The sequence below is a fragment of the Lotus japonicus genome, chromosome 5, assembly GCF_012489685.1.
Source record: "Lotus japonicus ecotype B-129 chromosome 5, LjGifu_v1.2".
Classification (NCBI taxonomy): Eukaryota; Viridiplantae; Streptophyta; class Magnoliopsida; order Fabales; family Fabaceae; genus Lotus; species Lotus japonicus.
The window spans coordinates 67,061,308-67,077,578 of NC_080045.1; the positions used below are offsets into that span (position 1 = coordinate 67,061,308).

The window sequence follows — 16,271 nt, forward strand, 5'->3', positions numbered from 1 at the left end:
GGATTATATCCGTCGCAAACTACCCCATTTAAAAATAAATATCCTTCCTTGGGGAGGATTTGGAATTCGCACCCCAATCATTAGAATTCTCACCCCACTATTAAGTGGGGAAATACACAAATGCCCCTCAGTGTTTGACTATGGGAAATAAAATATCGAACTGGTACAAAAGTTAATATCCCGGATTCTTTCATTTAAGAACACAAAACACGGGTTCACGTTCACTTTCACTTTGACGCTCTAAAATTTGAATTTTTGGAGCTCTCGTATGAACCCTAAAGCTGCCGTCTCAAACGCGAGTTATTAATATAAGGTATTTTGATTCAATATAAGTTACTTGCTACTTTGTGTCTCTGCCTTGTAAAATGCATCTGATTTGTGTCTCTGCATTGCAGTATTTCTGCCACTGTAATATCATCTGGTTATGGAGTCCAGAAGTTAAACTCTCGAACTACTTCGGTATATAAACTTCCGAACTTGTTGAGAAGTTAAACTACCTTATTTTGAGACGGTAGTACATGAACTGATGTCCATCACGTGATTCGGGAATTCAACTTTCGAACAAGTTCCGGGAAATTAAATACCGAAGGGCACTTCTGACATTTTTTTCTAATTAATGGTTGGGGTAAGAATTCCAAATCCCCTTTAATAATTAGTAATTTGAATACAAAAAAGAAAAAACGAGATAGAAGAGAAGAGAAAAGAAGGACGAAGAAAAAACGCGAGAACGTTGTTCCCCTAAACTCGGTTAGCGATGTGTTCCAAATTGATAAATGTTGTGTAGTTCAATTCGTAGCTAGTTTCTTAGTTTTTATTCAGTTTTCGTTGTAAACGTGTAATGGAAAAGGGGGTTTATGGTGAATTTGGGAATTTGAGTGGTTTGATTTGATTGTATTCTCTTTCTCCAGTGTGCTCAATGGAAGACATGAGTGGTGGTTCAGCAACAGCAACAGCAACAGCAATCAACTCTTCCAATATAGGGTTTCAGGTACCTCTCTTTCTTTTCCCTGTCATTCCTTTTTTCCTCCTTCTCCTTCATGTAAATATAATTGGGCATGTTGTTTTCTGCAGCTATTGAAGAAGCAAGGTTGGAAAGAAGGGACTGGTCTTGGGATATCTGAGCAGGTTTTGTTTCTTACTCTCTTTTCTTCTTCGTGACTTGAAACATTTTCTTACTTTATGTCATTCTTTTTCTTCATCATTTAAATTGAGTAAAGAGGGAAATTAGTTTCAGAATGATATGACATCACTGAATAGAAATTATGTTTGAGGTCTTGGAATGTTTATTTTGTTGGTGAAATTAGTCCTTATAATCAGCGACCGATTTGACCAAACAAATACATACTCTGACTAATTTAATCAGTGAAATGCTCCTGCTTGTGTACTTGTCTTATTGCCATAATTGTAGTCAATAATCCTGTGTGTGAAATTTTCTTACATTGATTCTGATAAATGACTTCATGATGGAAACAGGGTAGACTAGAACCCGTGGAAACTCGTGTGAAGAATAACAAGCGAGGTTTGGGGGCGGACAAAGTGAAGAAAATGGCCGTGAAGTCTGATGATAGTGATGCCTCTAAAGGGAACAAGCAGCAGGTAACTTTTTGCTCCTAGATCGAATTTTCAAGTTTTATTCCATTCAATTTGATGGGGGAGTTTTAGAAATATGATATAGTTTTCAGTAATGAGTAAACTCTGATGAATTGAGTAATTAGTTTCTTTAGTGCAACCAAAATATTGGTTATTTGTATCTTTATGTAACATACTAGTACTATAAAATAATTGGAGTATTCAGTCAGCTTTTGCATCTAACTATTCTCAGTCATTACTAATTAGTAAAATACTGCATTCCCTTTGTCTTGCATCACTCCATCTAGTATCCCCTTTTGTTTTTCAACATTTGTCATTCTGATGGTACTCGGAATATATTTTTAGAATTTGTACATTTGAGTTCTACTTAAGTAGTATTTTCTGTAGTTTTTTATTAGTCTCTTCAAAGTAAAATGAAATGGTAAAAACTACAAAATTAGAAAATTGGAGGAAGGGATAGAAGAACATAATAATTTATTCTCTGAGTAGCAAACTTTGTGTATTGTGCCAGAGTGTAGAATCAGTAGCATAGGATCACACTTACCAGGAACCAGGGTTGTCAATAATGTATTGTAGCGCATATTATCCCTCTCTCTTCTTTAAACAGTATAATATTTCCTGCTTTTCATTGATGTCAATTGATTTCAGGAAAACTCGTCTCAAAAGAAAAAAACCAAAGCACTCTCTAAACGGATGAGAAAGATGCAGGAGTATGAAAAGCAGATGGAGGAGAAGGAATTTGAGCGCGCATTCTTTAGAGAGTTCTGGCCAGAAAATGTGTAAAGGAGAATTTGGCGGTTCGTGTCATTATGTGTATCAGCATAGTTAGAAAAGGCTGTTGCGAACAGAGAGGATTTCAACATAGCTTCTTTTTCATGTGTAAATAATCAACTCATTTTCTTTATTCTTTTGTACAACAGAGAAATATGTAATTGCTAAGGGAATGTCAAGGGATGTCATCGCCCAAAAAATGATTCTTTTACATAATCGTTATCTTGGCCTCCCTGGACAATGTTTTTTGTTTGTGTCATGGTAAAGTTCATTTACAAAGAAATCCCCTAGAATGTTTGAATATGTTAAAAGACGAGTGAAATGAATTGGAAAATAATGAAAATTTATTTCATCATTTAGATAGCTTATAATGGAATAGGATAAAGTTATATTTGTGGAAGTAGATGAGATCAGTTATAACGTTTTCTTCTTATTTGCCTTTTATTTAGTTATTTATAACATTAGCATGGTATCTCTCAAATTGTACATAGATTCAATTCTTGGAAGATTATAAATACAATCCTTTTTGTAAATGGTTTAAATTAAGTTAACAAATTGTAAGGCTGATTCTCCGCACGGGTTTAATCCTAGTGTATTATTTCATGCACCGACAATGAGAAATAGAGAAATACCTTAAAACAAAGGAACAACTAACAAAAACATAACAATATTTGTAACTGTTATCTCATCCATTAATGAGAAGTGAAAAGCTATCACAGAACACCAAACACTACTTGTGTGTTCGGATTTACTTGTGTTTGGATTTACAATGTGTTAAAATGAAAGACTTCCTAATCACCTTAGGTTTAGTATAAGGGGGAAGCACATAAGATGCAAGAGAATATACAACTTTGCTGCCGAATACAAAAATGGTTTCACCCTTGAAGAATAGACAAAAGAATAAAAAAATCAGACTATCGAGTGTTTGGATACGGACTTATTGGAGCTTATATACGGAAAAAGCACTATATAAGCTCCAGTAAGTGTTCTTTGGCTTGCATCCAAACAGATTCTATGTGGTTAATGAATGATGGATAATTAACCAGAAAATAATATCAACCTTTGCTGGTATCAAAATTATAACTGACGAATGCAACCCTTCATTTTCTTTTCTTGCACTCGTCAGGCTTAATGAGCTCGACTGGAGCAGCTGGTATTCTGATCCACCATTCTCTCATCCTCCTTACCCATCTATCACTTGATTCTTTCCTACATGGCATCTCCCTTGTGTAATACTCAAAGAATATCACAAAAATTATGTATTTTGGAGGAACAAAAGCAAACACTGCAGCTATGAATACCAGTAATAGTGCAACCTTCTCCGTAGCCTGCAGGACAAATGTAAAAATTTATAAAAGATTCTAGTGAAAACATGCACTCCCATAAACTGGCTGAACCAATTTGGTGACAAATCATACAACTTATGATGATATATTTCAAGCTTTTCAAAATAGAAAATTTGCAATGCTTCAAAGGATGATATTAATTATATGGTTATACACTTATTTCAGTCAACAAACAATAAGGCAGGCAGGGGACAGCTAATAATATGTAGTTACTCTACACATTACAACGTACTGAGATCAAGATGAAGTTTCTCAGAGGTTGACATCCAAGGCTCCAACTACACTGAGGTTCTTAATTTGGACAGTTGTACTCAATAAGATTATTACTAATTTATAGATCCCAGAAAGTCCCCTCTCTTGATATGTGCATTTCGCCTGTTTGTATTTTTGGGAACTGTTTCCCAATTACTTTGACATTGTGAGGTGGACCGGTACTTCGAAAATATTTATGGAGTTTATGGTGATGAATGGCTATGAAGTTTGGGGTTGGAGGAGCATTTATTGATCAGTTCGGTGTATACAGGAATAAGGCGGTAAACAACCAGGGAAATGTTTTCTTTATGCTATTAATTTGTGTTTTTGGATTTTGGGAGAGCATAATACCATATCGCCAAGGAAACTTGTGGTTACCTGTAATTTTATATGATCGTTTTTTTAGCCTCTTTGGCATTACCCCATGGTTTCTTTAAGAAATTCTGCAATGGAGAGGGATAGTGAGCTATTTTGTACCGATGAACTAGTCTACTTGTGCAGCATTAATTTGCATTTGTTCAAAAGGTATTATATTAAGTGCTTTTAACTAATAGTTTATAACATGTCTACTTCATTCAAAGTGGATTAACGAAATGCAGCACAAACATTATTATATTACCCTAAAAGATATTGCATGCATGTTAAAAGTTATTTTGGTGTAACTATATGCACAACATTTGCATTATTGTTTGAAGAAATAGACTAAGACCAGGATACGCACCTGTGGTAATAGAGCAAGTAGAAGAGCTCTTACTTTTAGGAGAACAATATTTCCAGCTTGAATAAGTGATTCAAACTGTGTGATAGCCTCTTGCAATGTTAGCAGTTGTTCTACTGGATTTCGATTTGGGGGAGGCGTTACTATGAAGGCTTCTAATGATCTTCCCTTTCTGAAATGCCTCCGCCAAAGCATGAGAATTGCAACAACCACAAATATGGATGGCAATAAGTAATGGATCCACCCCCTGTACATCAGTGTTAATTAACTACTTTATTCATCATAGAAGCTGGCCTTTTAACACAAGAATATAATTTATTAACAACCATCAATGTGATATTTAACATTCTCAACTTCTTGTTGAACCACAGAGATTAACAATATTAGCATGTAGAATGGTGTCAGAAACACGGTGGATCTTACTTCAGGTGGGCTTACCAGCAAAAAAACAAACAAACATATGGGATAACAACAGGATCAAGGGTACTCAATGTTCTTGAGGCTTAATGAGGATGTCAAGCATTGGAGAGAAGGAGATGCAATGCATATCATTGAATATAAGAACTACTCTTAGGTCCTTGATTAATATCCTTCCACATTTATTTCTTTCCTTCATTTTACATTTTTGGGTCTCTTTGATAATGTGATCTTGAGTAATTTAGAATTAATTCTTTATACTCAGCACATGTTGAATTTCATTACCAAGTAGTGATGAACTTGAGCTTTCTTCATTTATATTGCGGAAAATGCTAAGAGACTTAGGAAACCATTGTTGGGCCTTACAAGACAGCTCAAATGGTTTCATCATGAATATACAACATCAATAGGAGAACAGTTGAGGCAAGAACCAACACAAAGGCCTTTTAGAATGTTCAAAACTAAAGAAATTCACGTACAAGTCAAAATCCTTTAGTGTTGAGAATCCAATATACCCATTGTTCAATACAGTAAATATATTTGTCACCATGAATTTTGAACAGCCTAGAGTTTTGATAAATGAGGGTTGACACTGATAATTATGTGGAAAGCACCCAATTTGAAACAATAAATAAAATGAAGTAACAAACATCAGCGTGGTCACCTAGTCATGCGCTGATTTTACAATAAACAATTACCTTAAAATCATATAACTAGTGAGTAGCAAAAAGGCTGTTGATTTGTAAAAGTCTTTCCATGAGGCTAAACGCTCTAGTCGGTTAGCAGATTCGATGACCGGGAATAGTAGTTCCTGCAAGGAGTTAAAAGAATTACACATACAAGTAAAAGCACAGAATCCTTAAATTTGTCCCTCGTTCTCTTGGGAAATCTGATAATATGAGTTTGAGGGGATAACCACTCAATGGATATCCTAACCCAAAATGCATGCCTTTCAGATTAATTTTTTTTTTCAAGTATGAAGCAAAATATTTATATTGAGCTTAGATGAACACTTCAGAGAACTAATGATAGTAAGAAAAAAGAGGTTTATTTTTTGTACTCATTTAGGACTCAGTCCATTAGTGTTTGATGGTGCTAAAGGAGCATTTGTGGTTCTGGTTTGTTTCTACAGCATATTTTTCTAGAGCATATTATAACAAACATTTGATTTTGCTTTCCCAATTTTCAAACATCTACAGAATGGAATCTATATCGAACCTTCATTACTGCAACATTCGTATCGATGCCTTCAACCTTCACTTGGTCCACAGTTGCCTGGGCAGCTTCTGCTTTTCCAGTGTCCCGAAGGGACTTTTTGACTGCCATTTCCAAGAGGTTTATTTCACCAACTCGGATGTCACCAACAACAGTTGTTTCTTCATAAATATCAGCAAACTTATCTGATTTGAATCCAAGACGGAAGAGTGCCACAGCTGATGCTGGAGACACTACCAGTTGTTTTTTTGTATCAACATTCCGAGGAGAGCTACGTTTAGAAGAAGCAACAGTCAAATTTGTTAAGCTATTTGACAGGGTTTCCAAGATCATATCTCCCCGCGGAAGAGCTTCAGCTAGGTTAAAAGAAAGTAAAGTTTTGTAGTGGGATGAGAAATATTTGAAAGCTTCTCTAACTGCACGATAGCGGTAAATGCCGAGAATAGCCCTGGCAAGCACTTCTGCCTTTTGTGTCTCTTTCAGGTAGTATTTCCTAATAAACTTGTGCACACGCAGGATCTCCAGACTAATGTCCAACCAGTAGTCACGACGCACGTTCGCTTTAAATTCAGGGAATTCAAAATAAACAGGCTCTGCTCTGTCAACACATTTTGGAAAATCATAAAATTTGAATTGGAAAAGCAAGGGAGTGTAGACAGGTCATATGTGATATTTGTCAACAGAAAACGTACACAGAAGTTGACTTGTACATCACAGCTTTATCAAAAAGGCGAGCACCAAGAGGCCCAGTCAAGTCAGGCTTTATGACCTGTTTCAGGTCTGTGCCCAGATCATATCGAACAGGTTTCTCGTGCACACCAACTCCAAGTGACTCAAAGTACAGAGCATAATTAGTCAGGGTCAACCGCCCTACAAAGGTCAGAAATTTGAGGTACTGGCAAGAAAAGTGGAAAACATAGTATAGAACACAGGTTCCTAGTCAGTTAGTTACTACGTGTGTGTTTGAATAAACATCCTCAAACAAGTAAAGCACTTTGCTCAATCCAATTCAAAAGTTTCATTCATGCTTTTTTATTAAAATTTGCACTTTTCCGTTTTGCAAGCATTGAAAAGTCGCAAACCAGAAAAAAGGATGGGTTTCCAAACACACCCTACATTGTTCAGATATGAAGTAGAAAGAAAAGGCGCATTCACAGTGTTATATTCAGCAGTTTACTCCACACATACTTCAATTTGCTGGATTCATCAAACTTGCTTCGACAAGATTGTTTAGGGCCATAAAAAGACTTAAATGAATAAACTTACTAGACTTTCCTAGAGCATTATATCCAGGAGATAACTCCATTAAGATTTTCATGCAAAATACCTTTCGTTATATCTAACCAGTATAATGATCACTCTTCAAATACAGCAAAGAACAAAAGCAACTGCAACTGAAGCAAGTCAAGCGAATGCAGGAACAGTCTAGAAATAATTCAGTTCAAATATTTGACCGCATCCCTTTGTGATATACTGATATTTAGTTTGCGTGTGCATTTGTAGCGCAGCAGAAGGCTTGGAAAAAAGAAAATTTCTATGAATAACAACAAAAATAAGTAAAAGAAAAGGAATAATCATTTAGCTAGTCAATTATTTGATGACTTCATCCTACATGAAGGGCAGGACAGACAGAACAAGAAAATGGAGTTTGAATAAACATCCTCAAACAAGTAAAGCACTTTGCTCAATCCAATTCAAAAGTTTCATTCATGCTTTTTTTATTAAAATTTCTATGAATAACAATAACAATAAATAAAAGAAAAGGAATAATCATTCAGCTAGTCAATTATTTTATGACTTCATCCTACATAAAGGGACAGAACGAGAAAATGGAGTTGCTAGCCACCTACACAAGCTACAGGAATCCTCTATCATCCTAGCATGATCTCAGGGCCACTCAATGCACAAGTGACAGTCAATAATCAACAGGGACAACAAGACCATTGCAACTTATACATCCAATTTGAGTATTAGAATGTCTTACCAGGCCATGCAGAGATTCCAATATGTTGAAGAACCGGTTGAGTTGGAATTGTCCCATCAACATCAAGGACAATCTCTTCCTCAGCAAGCTGGAGACTTCCAACAGAACTGGCCAGCACATTTTTAGAGTTCTTAATAACCCTGCACGTAACTTGCCGTCAGAAAGCACACACACGATCAATGCAGATAACGCAAGCAATGAACCGAACGATACCAAACGAAAACAAACGCACTTGTCAAGGAATCTTATGTATTTGTCATAAACAAGAAAATGAAGCCGCCGCCCAGAGGAACTGGTGAGTGCATCAAATAGATTGTGTACAGTTATCACATCAGCAATAGGAGCACACACAGGAGCTATTCGCGAGAAAGCCTCGAGACCAACCGTCTTCTGGTCATCAACCTAAAAATTCATAACAATTACAGATAATAGCAACCAACATTGCATTATTAATTAGTCGATAATCGAAGAAGTTGCTGCCTGCTACTACTGTATTTATACTTATTCTATTCAATGAGGAATTGTGTAACCTGAACAGCCATATTTGTGGAACTTGAATAAAACAATGAGGCTTCGTCGTCATCGCCGCCGTGTTCATCTTTACTTGAAGGTGGTGGTGTTTCCTGCAATTGTGCACAAAACATGAAAATGAGCATGAGCATGAGCATGAGCATGAGCATGATTGATCTGATGCATGAATTGAAAGAGGAAATGGTTACATCAGTGTGGACGCTGGGGGTTTCCCAGGCGAGCATCATGTCATAGGTTAATCGACGGAAATCCTTATCGGCGAGATAATCGGAGGATTTGCTGAGCTTGTGAAGCGCCTTGTAGGAGCAAAACTCCAGAAGGTTCCTAGCGTAGGTGAGAAGCTCTTTGACGCCGAGAGGGAGTTCGGAATCGAAGGCGTGCTGCAATTCCTCGGTTGAAATTCCGAGGATCCTGCAATGGAAATTGAAATTGTGAGAATGCGAATGAAATTGAAGAGAGAGTGGATGAGAGAGAGTGGATGAGACTTGGAAGAGCGGACGACGACGGAGTTGGCGAGCGGAGAGAGCAGAGGGATGGGTTTTGGGGAATTGACGGCGGAGTCATCGGCGGTGGTATCGGTTTTGTTCTTGGAGGAGGAGGAGTTGCGGAGGAAAAGGGATTTCAAAGAGTTCTGGTGGTTACGGAGGAAATTTTCCCACATTCCTCCTGACTTGTTTTCACTGCCATTCTCCTCCATTTCCATTTCCATTCAGTTCGATCGATCGAGATCGATGATCTGCAAATGCATTCGGTTGGGTTGGTAATTTTTATTTTTTTTAACAAATGGAAGATAAATTACACCCTTCAATTGATCTTTGGATCTTTCTCTCTCAACTCATATGTCATTAGCTCTTACCGCTTGAACTATCATATGGGAATCGGTCGGTAATTTTTAAACTTTCTTTTAGGTTTTAGAATAAAAGATGTTGACATGTAGGTAATAATATAGAAAAAAAAAATGCATGTATTTTGAATATAAACAATGATTTACCATTTAAATATTTAAGTGAGAGAAATAATAAAGTTTTCTATTTTTAAACGGAAATTAAAATTAAAGCATGATACATGAGAGTGTCTTTTAGTTAATTAAAAGACTATAATAAATGACCACCAATCCCATGGATTAACTAATTAAGATTACTTGACTTAATTAAAGATTTCAGGTTCTGATTCACGCCATAATGATTATATCCGAAATGAAGTTGACTTTTTTTTGGTTACAAAATGAAATTGACTTTAGTGAATGCTGTTTATGATTTAAAAGTAAAAAAAAAAATAGAATGGACTTTGCTGTTTTTCATTCCTTGTTTTATGTATTTAAAAGTTTTTTTTTGTCATGGTATCTAAAAGCTTATTGGAAGTCAATTCAGAATTAGGATAGTAAAGTAAGAATTAGATTACTTATCGTAAAAAAAGAAAAGAATTAGAGATTTCTTTTTTCTTCTCCTCTCAGTTATCCCGTTTACCTCTTCTTACCTTTTTCTTTTTGAAATCTCTTCTTACATTACCCCTTATATTTTGTGAATATGTATGTAATTATGTAAAACACATTTTGTGACTCCAATATCGCGAAATGATCTTCAATTTCTGAGTATCTATTACAAAACTGGTAATAATACTACTAAGTACTAACAAACAACAACAACTATATGGATCCTATGATTTAAAAAAAAAAAAGATCTATTTGTTTGTGTGGACATGATCATGTTGAGAAAATAAAAAGGACCTACAAAGTGGGCAAGAGAATTGACAACAGTCTAGCCATTGTTCAATGCAATTGAGATGGAACACATGCCCACACCTTTCCAATTTGCTCACTGCATCTTCCCCTTCAAACTCCACCAAGCAAATGGAGCAAATCTCCTCTCTCAACTCATCATCATCACCTCCTTCACAACAACATTGCCTTCGCAAATCCTCAAACCTCGCCACCGGCAACGATGGAATCACTGCAGGGAACTCCACCACGTCTTTGCTGAAGAGACCAAACAGGCTTGCAAGTGCCCCCTTGAGTTCCTTCAATGGGATCAAAATGCAAGTGTAAAACACAATGGTCACTACCCACAACTGAGACTGACACCCCATAAGACAATTCATGATGATCCTCTGATTTTGATTTTCTCAACTCTGTTGTTTCTATCAGTTTATAACAATGATTATTTGATGATTAACATGAGTGTCAAGCTGTCTATTTATACATAGACATCAAATGCATACACTAGATGACTTCTATTGATGACACCGGCCTTATTCTTAAAATAATGCATATCCTAGCTAGATTCTGGATTTATAATAATACACATAACTTGTTTTGATGGTTCTGACTTTGGAGGCTGCCATGCCAATGTGCGTGTATTGGTTATTTAATATATAGGTCACCCGGGACTATGAATTGTATATTATTAAAGTTTTGAAGTATATAATATTATACAATAATTATTTATTCACACCTCAAAATGAGGTGGAATGAGGTGAAGGAAGAGAGAGATAGGAATAAAAGAAAAAGTAAGAGTGAGAAAGTATAAGATGTGATAGATAATAAGAGGAGAGAGATAGCAATAAAAATAGGTGGAAATGAAGTGTATAAAAAAAATGTGTGTATATATCATTACCCAATATTATAAGCTTGGGTTAGCAGTTTAATCTTTTATTAGTGAAATAGTCCAAGGTTTCTATCTCTCTCCCCCGTATATATAGGGCTAGGGGTGCGGGGCCGGCGCCGATCCCACATTCCCTTGGTTTATTAAATCACTAAATATACATCGGATAATGATTAATTGCACAAATTTGTCTCTAACCAAAGTTCATGAACACTTATAAGTTAGTATAATCTGTTGATTACCTATTCTCAGACTCAGCCCATGGTTTTTATGTTACCATGGTTTTCAAAAGACAAGCCATGACGGTAACCAAAAAAAAAGACAAGTCATGACTAGTGCCATTTAGCACTTTCTTGTGAAGTGTGAACAATTTCATTTTTTTTTTCTACATCGGAAAAATAAATTACACATTGCAAGGAGTAATTACAGGATCTTTCTCTCCCTAACTCATATGTCTCTCACCTTTTACCACTTGAACTATCTTTTGGGAACAAATAATCTCATTTTTCAAACACTCAAACAATAAAGATATTGTTATAGGAAAAAAAAAAAGCAATGATATACACATACACTCAATTTTCTTTCTACTTTATATTCTCATCACATTATTTCATCTATCTCATCACATTATTTCATCTAAATAGTATTAATTTTAGTATTAATTACTTATATCATATATGATGCTCAAACATACACTTTCAATCAATACAATTTAAAAACCGATGTTAGTTTTTGCAAGGATAAATATCATCATTAAAGTAAAAGTGTGGGTCGATTGAATGTCGGCTAAAAAAATGTGACGGTGTATAATTACTCATTGCTTATCTCTTTTATTTTCATTTCTCTTTTTCTAATAATATAATATAGATGTCTACATACAAGGTGAAATTAAGTCATTAAACATTTTTCTTCCCTATATACACTCTCTAGCACTGACTGCTTTCAAGTCTATGCTATGTTATGACAAGTAATCCCTACGTGCCTAACGCTATGCCAGTATTTTGTTTTCAAGTATGTTGGATGTCCAATATTGTATAGCTCAATTTTTCTTTTTTATGAAAGCAGTTGTGGACTTTCATTATAATGCATATTTATATTCCGAGCCCATTTACTTTTAAAATTATTTATGAACAAAAAAAGGTTTTTGGTCCAAGTAAAAGTGTTATTTAGTCTTAATACTTAATTTAAGTATACTATTTTGATTCCTCATTTTTTAAAATAGTTCCACTTTAGTTTTTTTTTCAATCCACATCAGTCTTTGACACTATCAAAATGGTGAATCAAACCATAAGAAAATGTGATATCGATGCTAAAAAATATTTAGTGTGTTGTGAGTCAACATTACATTATTATGTTGTTAATCACAACAAGAAATGAAAATGATTGATTAGCGTCATTCAAAGAGGCAAAAACTGAATTTACAAGATGTTGTGACTTACATTAAATAGAAATTAATATTTTAGCGTAAGGTTGGCACTAAACTAAATCAGTTTTGTCCAGCTATGTTAACACTAACACTTGGTCGCCAACACTAATACATTATAAGTTGTGTTAATCATACTAACACACTTTATTTTATACTCCTTCTGTTCCTATAAATAATTCCTATAAATAAGTTCATTTCTATGAGAAATATTTGTTCCAAAATATAAGTCAATACATACTGGAGATACATATTTCATTGGGTAAACCGGCTGAAAACCCAAAGTCCAATACAAGGTGGCACAAGGCCTGGATATAAACACACAGGAAGCATTTTTTTTTTGTCAATCACAGGAAGCATTTGAATATTGCTTTTCAATGGTCTTAATATTCTTGATATATTGGTCAGCCCAATAGCTATACTGGGTCGTCCATACAAACCAGATAGGTTATTGACCAAAAAATAAAGCCAGATTTTATTAAAATAAAGATAAATATTTTCCTACTTATGGTAACTTCAAATTTTTAAAGAAGAAACACTTATTATTAGCTAGCAAGAACGCGTAAAGTGCTTTTTCCAAAGTAGTCACCCAATCCCACATTGTCACGTGTTAAGTTATTTATTCCTATCAGCATCCCCACCTTGATGTGCTGCGTGAACAAATATGCCCAGACACCCTCATTACTCTTCACGAGAGGAGGATAAGCATTCACCATTAGGGTAAAACACAACTTTACAAAAAAAAAAACATGTTAAAGACTCATAAATCGTTATTTGTGTTATTCTTTGGTGTATTAAATCACTTTCACAATTTTGACAATGTCATATTTTCATAAAAGTGCGATTCCTAAGTATCAAACACTCTAGGGGTTTAAAGTTTAAACGGTTACTTTTTACATCTGCGACTAACACCCATATATCATTTGTGTTATTCTAAAATCCAAGTAAATAACATTTTTTAAAACCAACAAACAAGCAAATATATTAAAAAGCAGAAGACATAGAAGTCATAACATCAGAGTCAATCAAATGGACCGCCGCTAATAGAACTTCTTCTACCCATACCTGGTCGAAGTAGGTTGAAGCATTCCGAATTAGAAAATCAGCAACCGAATTAAATATGACTAATAATTCAAGCTATTGATTATTAAGTGTTTGTGTGTCCTAAAAAGTGGACCCTATGTTAACATCCAAAATTCCAAAATGAACGAATTGAGAGAAAAGAAAGAAAAAGAAAGCACATTCGAAGAGGAGAGACCACACCTGGTACTGCACGCTTTCTGTCTGTGGAAACAACAACTTTTACCCAACACATTCCCACGCTTTCCTTTCTTCTTCCTTTTCTCTATTCACTCATGGAACTCATGCTCCTCTCTCCCGTGACTCCAAATCCCTTTCCCTTTCCCACCTCATCAAAATCAAATTCCCATTCCACATGATTCCTCACCACGATGCGATCCCCTCAGCCCCTTCGCAACGGTGCTGACGGCGGCGATAATAACAACAACCACCGCTCCTCCTCGCCTCGTTTCCACTCCACGGTGGCTGAACACAAACTACGCCGTTTCAACTCCCTCATCCTCGTCTTCCGCCTCATCTCCTTCTCCTTCTCCCTCGCCTCCTCCGTCTTCATGCTCACCAACACTCACGGCTCCGATTCTCCTCACTGGTACCACTACGACACCTTCAGGTAACTCAAACTAACTCCATTTCAAAATTCAAACCAATTGAAATCAACAAAACTTACTGTAATCCCTTCAGATTCGTTCTCGCTGCGAACGCGATTGTCGCGGTGTACTCGTTGTTCGAAATGGTGGCTTCCGTTTGGGAAATCTCCAGAGGCGCGACGGTGTTCCCTGAAGTACTGCAAGTCTGGTTCGATTTCGGCCATGACCAGGTCAGAAACAAACTCGATTTCACTCAAATCAATGGCGATTCAATTCTAAATTAGTTGTGTGATTGCGGTGGTGGTGCAGGTGTTTGCGTACCTGCTGTTGGCGGCGAGCGCGGCGGGGACGGCGATGGTGAGGACGTTGAAGGAGACGGACACGTGTACGGCGAGCAATGCGTTCTGCGTGCAATCGGACATAGCCGTAGCGTTGGGGTACGCGGGGTTCGTGTTTCTAGGGTTCACGTCGCTGCTAACGGGGTTTCGTGTCGTCTGTTTCATAATCAACGGTTCACGTTTTCATCTCTGAGTAGCTTCGCGTGGAAACGACGTCGTTGGCAATTGTGTTTTGAATTAGAATAGATTTTCATTTTCCCACGGAATTATATGTTTATTGAAGATTTATTTTTGAGAAGCCTGGAAATTCCTCATTTGGATTTATTGCTCATTCACATCTCTCTGAAGAATACAACTCATTCTCAGAAATTTGTGTTTGGTTTTCTATGTTTGTCTTTGGTTGTCTATGTTCTGTTTCTGGGCTAATTCTAAACTAAGTTTTTGGTTCAATTGGAAAGGTTTCAGGAGGATGAAGAGATCAATCATGCGGTGGGGTGGGGAGAGTTGTAGTGAAGAGAAGTTGATAACTTGGATTCTGCTCATTGGGTCAGGCATGTAGAAGAAGTGAACACCAAAATCAATGAGTAGAATCCAAGTAGATCATGGATTCTCATCAATGTTTCTGCCGCACACATTGATCTCTTCATCTTACCCATTAATTACTCAGAAATGTATGATGTATTTTTAACTTTAAATGCTTTATCATTAATCACTTTTTTCACTTAATATTTGTATGTCATTTTTACTGAGTAGTTTAGCCAAAACTATAAAAATAATTTAAAAAATGACCTACTCAAAGACTCATAAAATACATATACATTCAACTGAGTGCTATACACTTTATTTAATCTAAGCAAAAACCCTTATGTTTGAGACTTGTATATAGAATTAAAGGAAATGTTGGGTGTTGCGAAAAGTGTAAAGACGAACAGCAACGAATGATTTTCATTGGTTGTTCATTCCATATATGATGGTCATCTCCCCATGACCCATGTATGATGTATGCCCAATAACACGTAAGATTTCGTCAATTTCATTTGTGTTTTTTGTGGTACTATTCTCTATAATAAATTACGTGTCAGGAGATTTACTCTCATCAAAATGTGAATGTTCTCAATTTGAACATGATTGTCTCTCATAAATAATGCATGGCAGAAAGAACATATACACTAGTTCACTATATTTATTAAAAGCTAAGGTAGCGTTTGGCAGTGGAACAGAACAGGACAAAAATGTTCTGTGCACAGTGTTTGGTGGACATATATATATTAGACAGAACACTACTATAGAGTTAATTACGTATGTACCCATATAAAATAGAAGATGATTGTTTGTCAGTAAAAGGAACCCATCGTTTTTTGCCCAGCGGCTGAACCTTAATTTAAAGAGGGTTTGTAGATTTTACGTGAATAATTGAAA

The 16,271-nt window shown here is 36.0% G+C and overlaps 4 protein-coding genes across 5 annotated transcripts; 2 read left to right on the plus strand and 2 right to left on the minus strand.

The window, feature by feature from the left end:
• Positions 1-647: 647 nt before the first annotated feature.
• LOC130718070 (uncharacterized) lies at positions 648-2,602 on the plus strand. The gene is made up of 5 exons (XM_057568526.1): positions 648-747; positions 909-988; positions 1,072-1,125; positions 1,474-1,596; positions 2,239-2,602. Exons 2-5 carry the CDS (start codon positions 917-919, stop codon positions 2,371-2,373), a joined length of 384 nt encoding a protein of 127 aa, XP_057424509.1. The 5' UTR covers positions 648-747; positions 909-916; the 3' UTR covers positions 2,374-2,602.
• A 427-nt stretch (positions 2,603-3,029) lies between these two features.
• Positions 3,030-9,593, minus strand: LOC130718090 (uncharacterized). Of its 2 annotated transcripts, XM_057568556.1 has the most exons (11): positions 9,310-9,593; positions 9,013-9,235; positions 8,824-8,916; positions 8,526-8,695; positions 8,294-8,433; positions 7,002-7,179; positions 6,313-6,907; positions 5,793-5,905; positions 4,681-4,924; positions 4,338-4,402; positions 3,554-3,689 (listed from the first exon to the last, which is right to left on the minus strand). In XM_057568556.1, the coding sequence occupies exons 1-10, from the start codon at positions 9,531-9,533 to the stop codon at positions 4,346-4,348; spliced, it is 2,037 nt and encodes a 678-aa protein (XP_057424539.1). In that variant the 5' UTR covers positions 9,534-9,593; the 3' UTR covers positions 3,554-3,689; positions 4,338-4,345. The 2 variants fall into 2 exon arrangements, with proteins under 2 accessions (XP_057424538.1, XP_057424539.1); XM_057568555.1 differs by lacking the exon at positions 4,338-4,402 and having other exon boundaries at positions 3,030-3,689; positions 9,310-9,588.
• A 797-nt stretch (positions 9,594-10,390) lies between these two features.
• Positions 10,391-11,147, minus strand: LOC130718865 (RING-H2 finger protein ATL18-like). The gene has a single exon (XM_057569493.1). The coding sequence runs from the start codon at positions 10,919-10,921 to the stop codon at positions 10,505-10,507; it is 417 nt and encodes a 138-aa protein (XP_057425476.1). The 5' UTR covers positions 10,922-11,147; the 3' UTR covers positions 10,391-10,504.
• A 2,925-nt stretch (positions 11,148-14,072) lies between these two features.
• LOC130720936 (CASP-like protein 4C2) lies at positions 14,073-15,578 on the plus strand. Its single transcript, XM_057571641.1, has 3 exons — positions 14,073-14,537; positions 14,609-14,744; positions 14,824-15,578. Exons 1-3 carry the CDS (start codon positions 14,299-14,301, stop codon positions 15,043-15,045), a joined length of 597 nt encoding a protein of 198 aa, XP_057427624.1. The 5' UTR covers positions 14,073-14,298; the 3' UTR covers positions 15,046-15,578.
• The last annotated feature ends 693 nt before the right edge of the window (positions 15,579-16,271 follow it).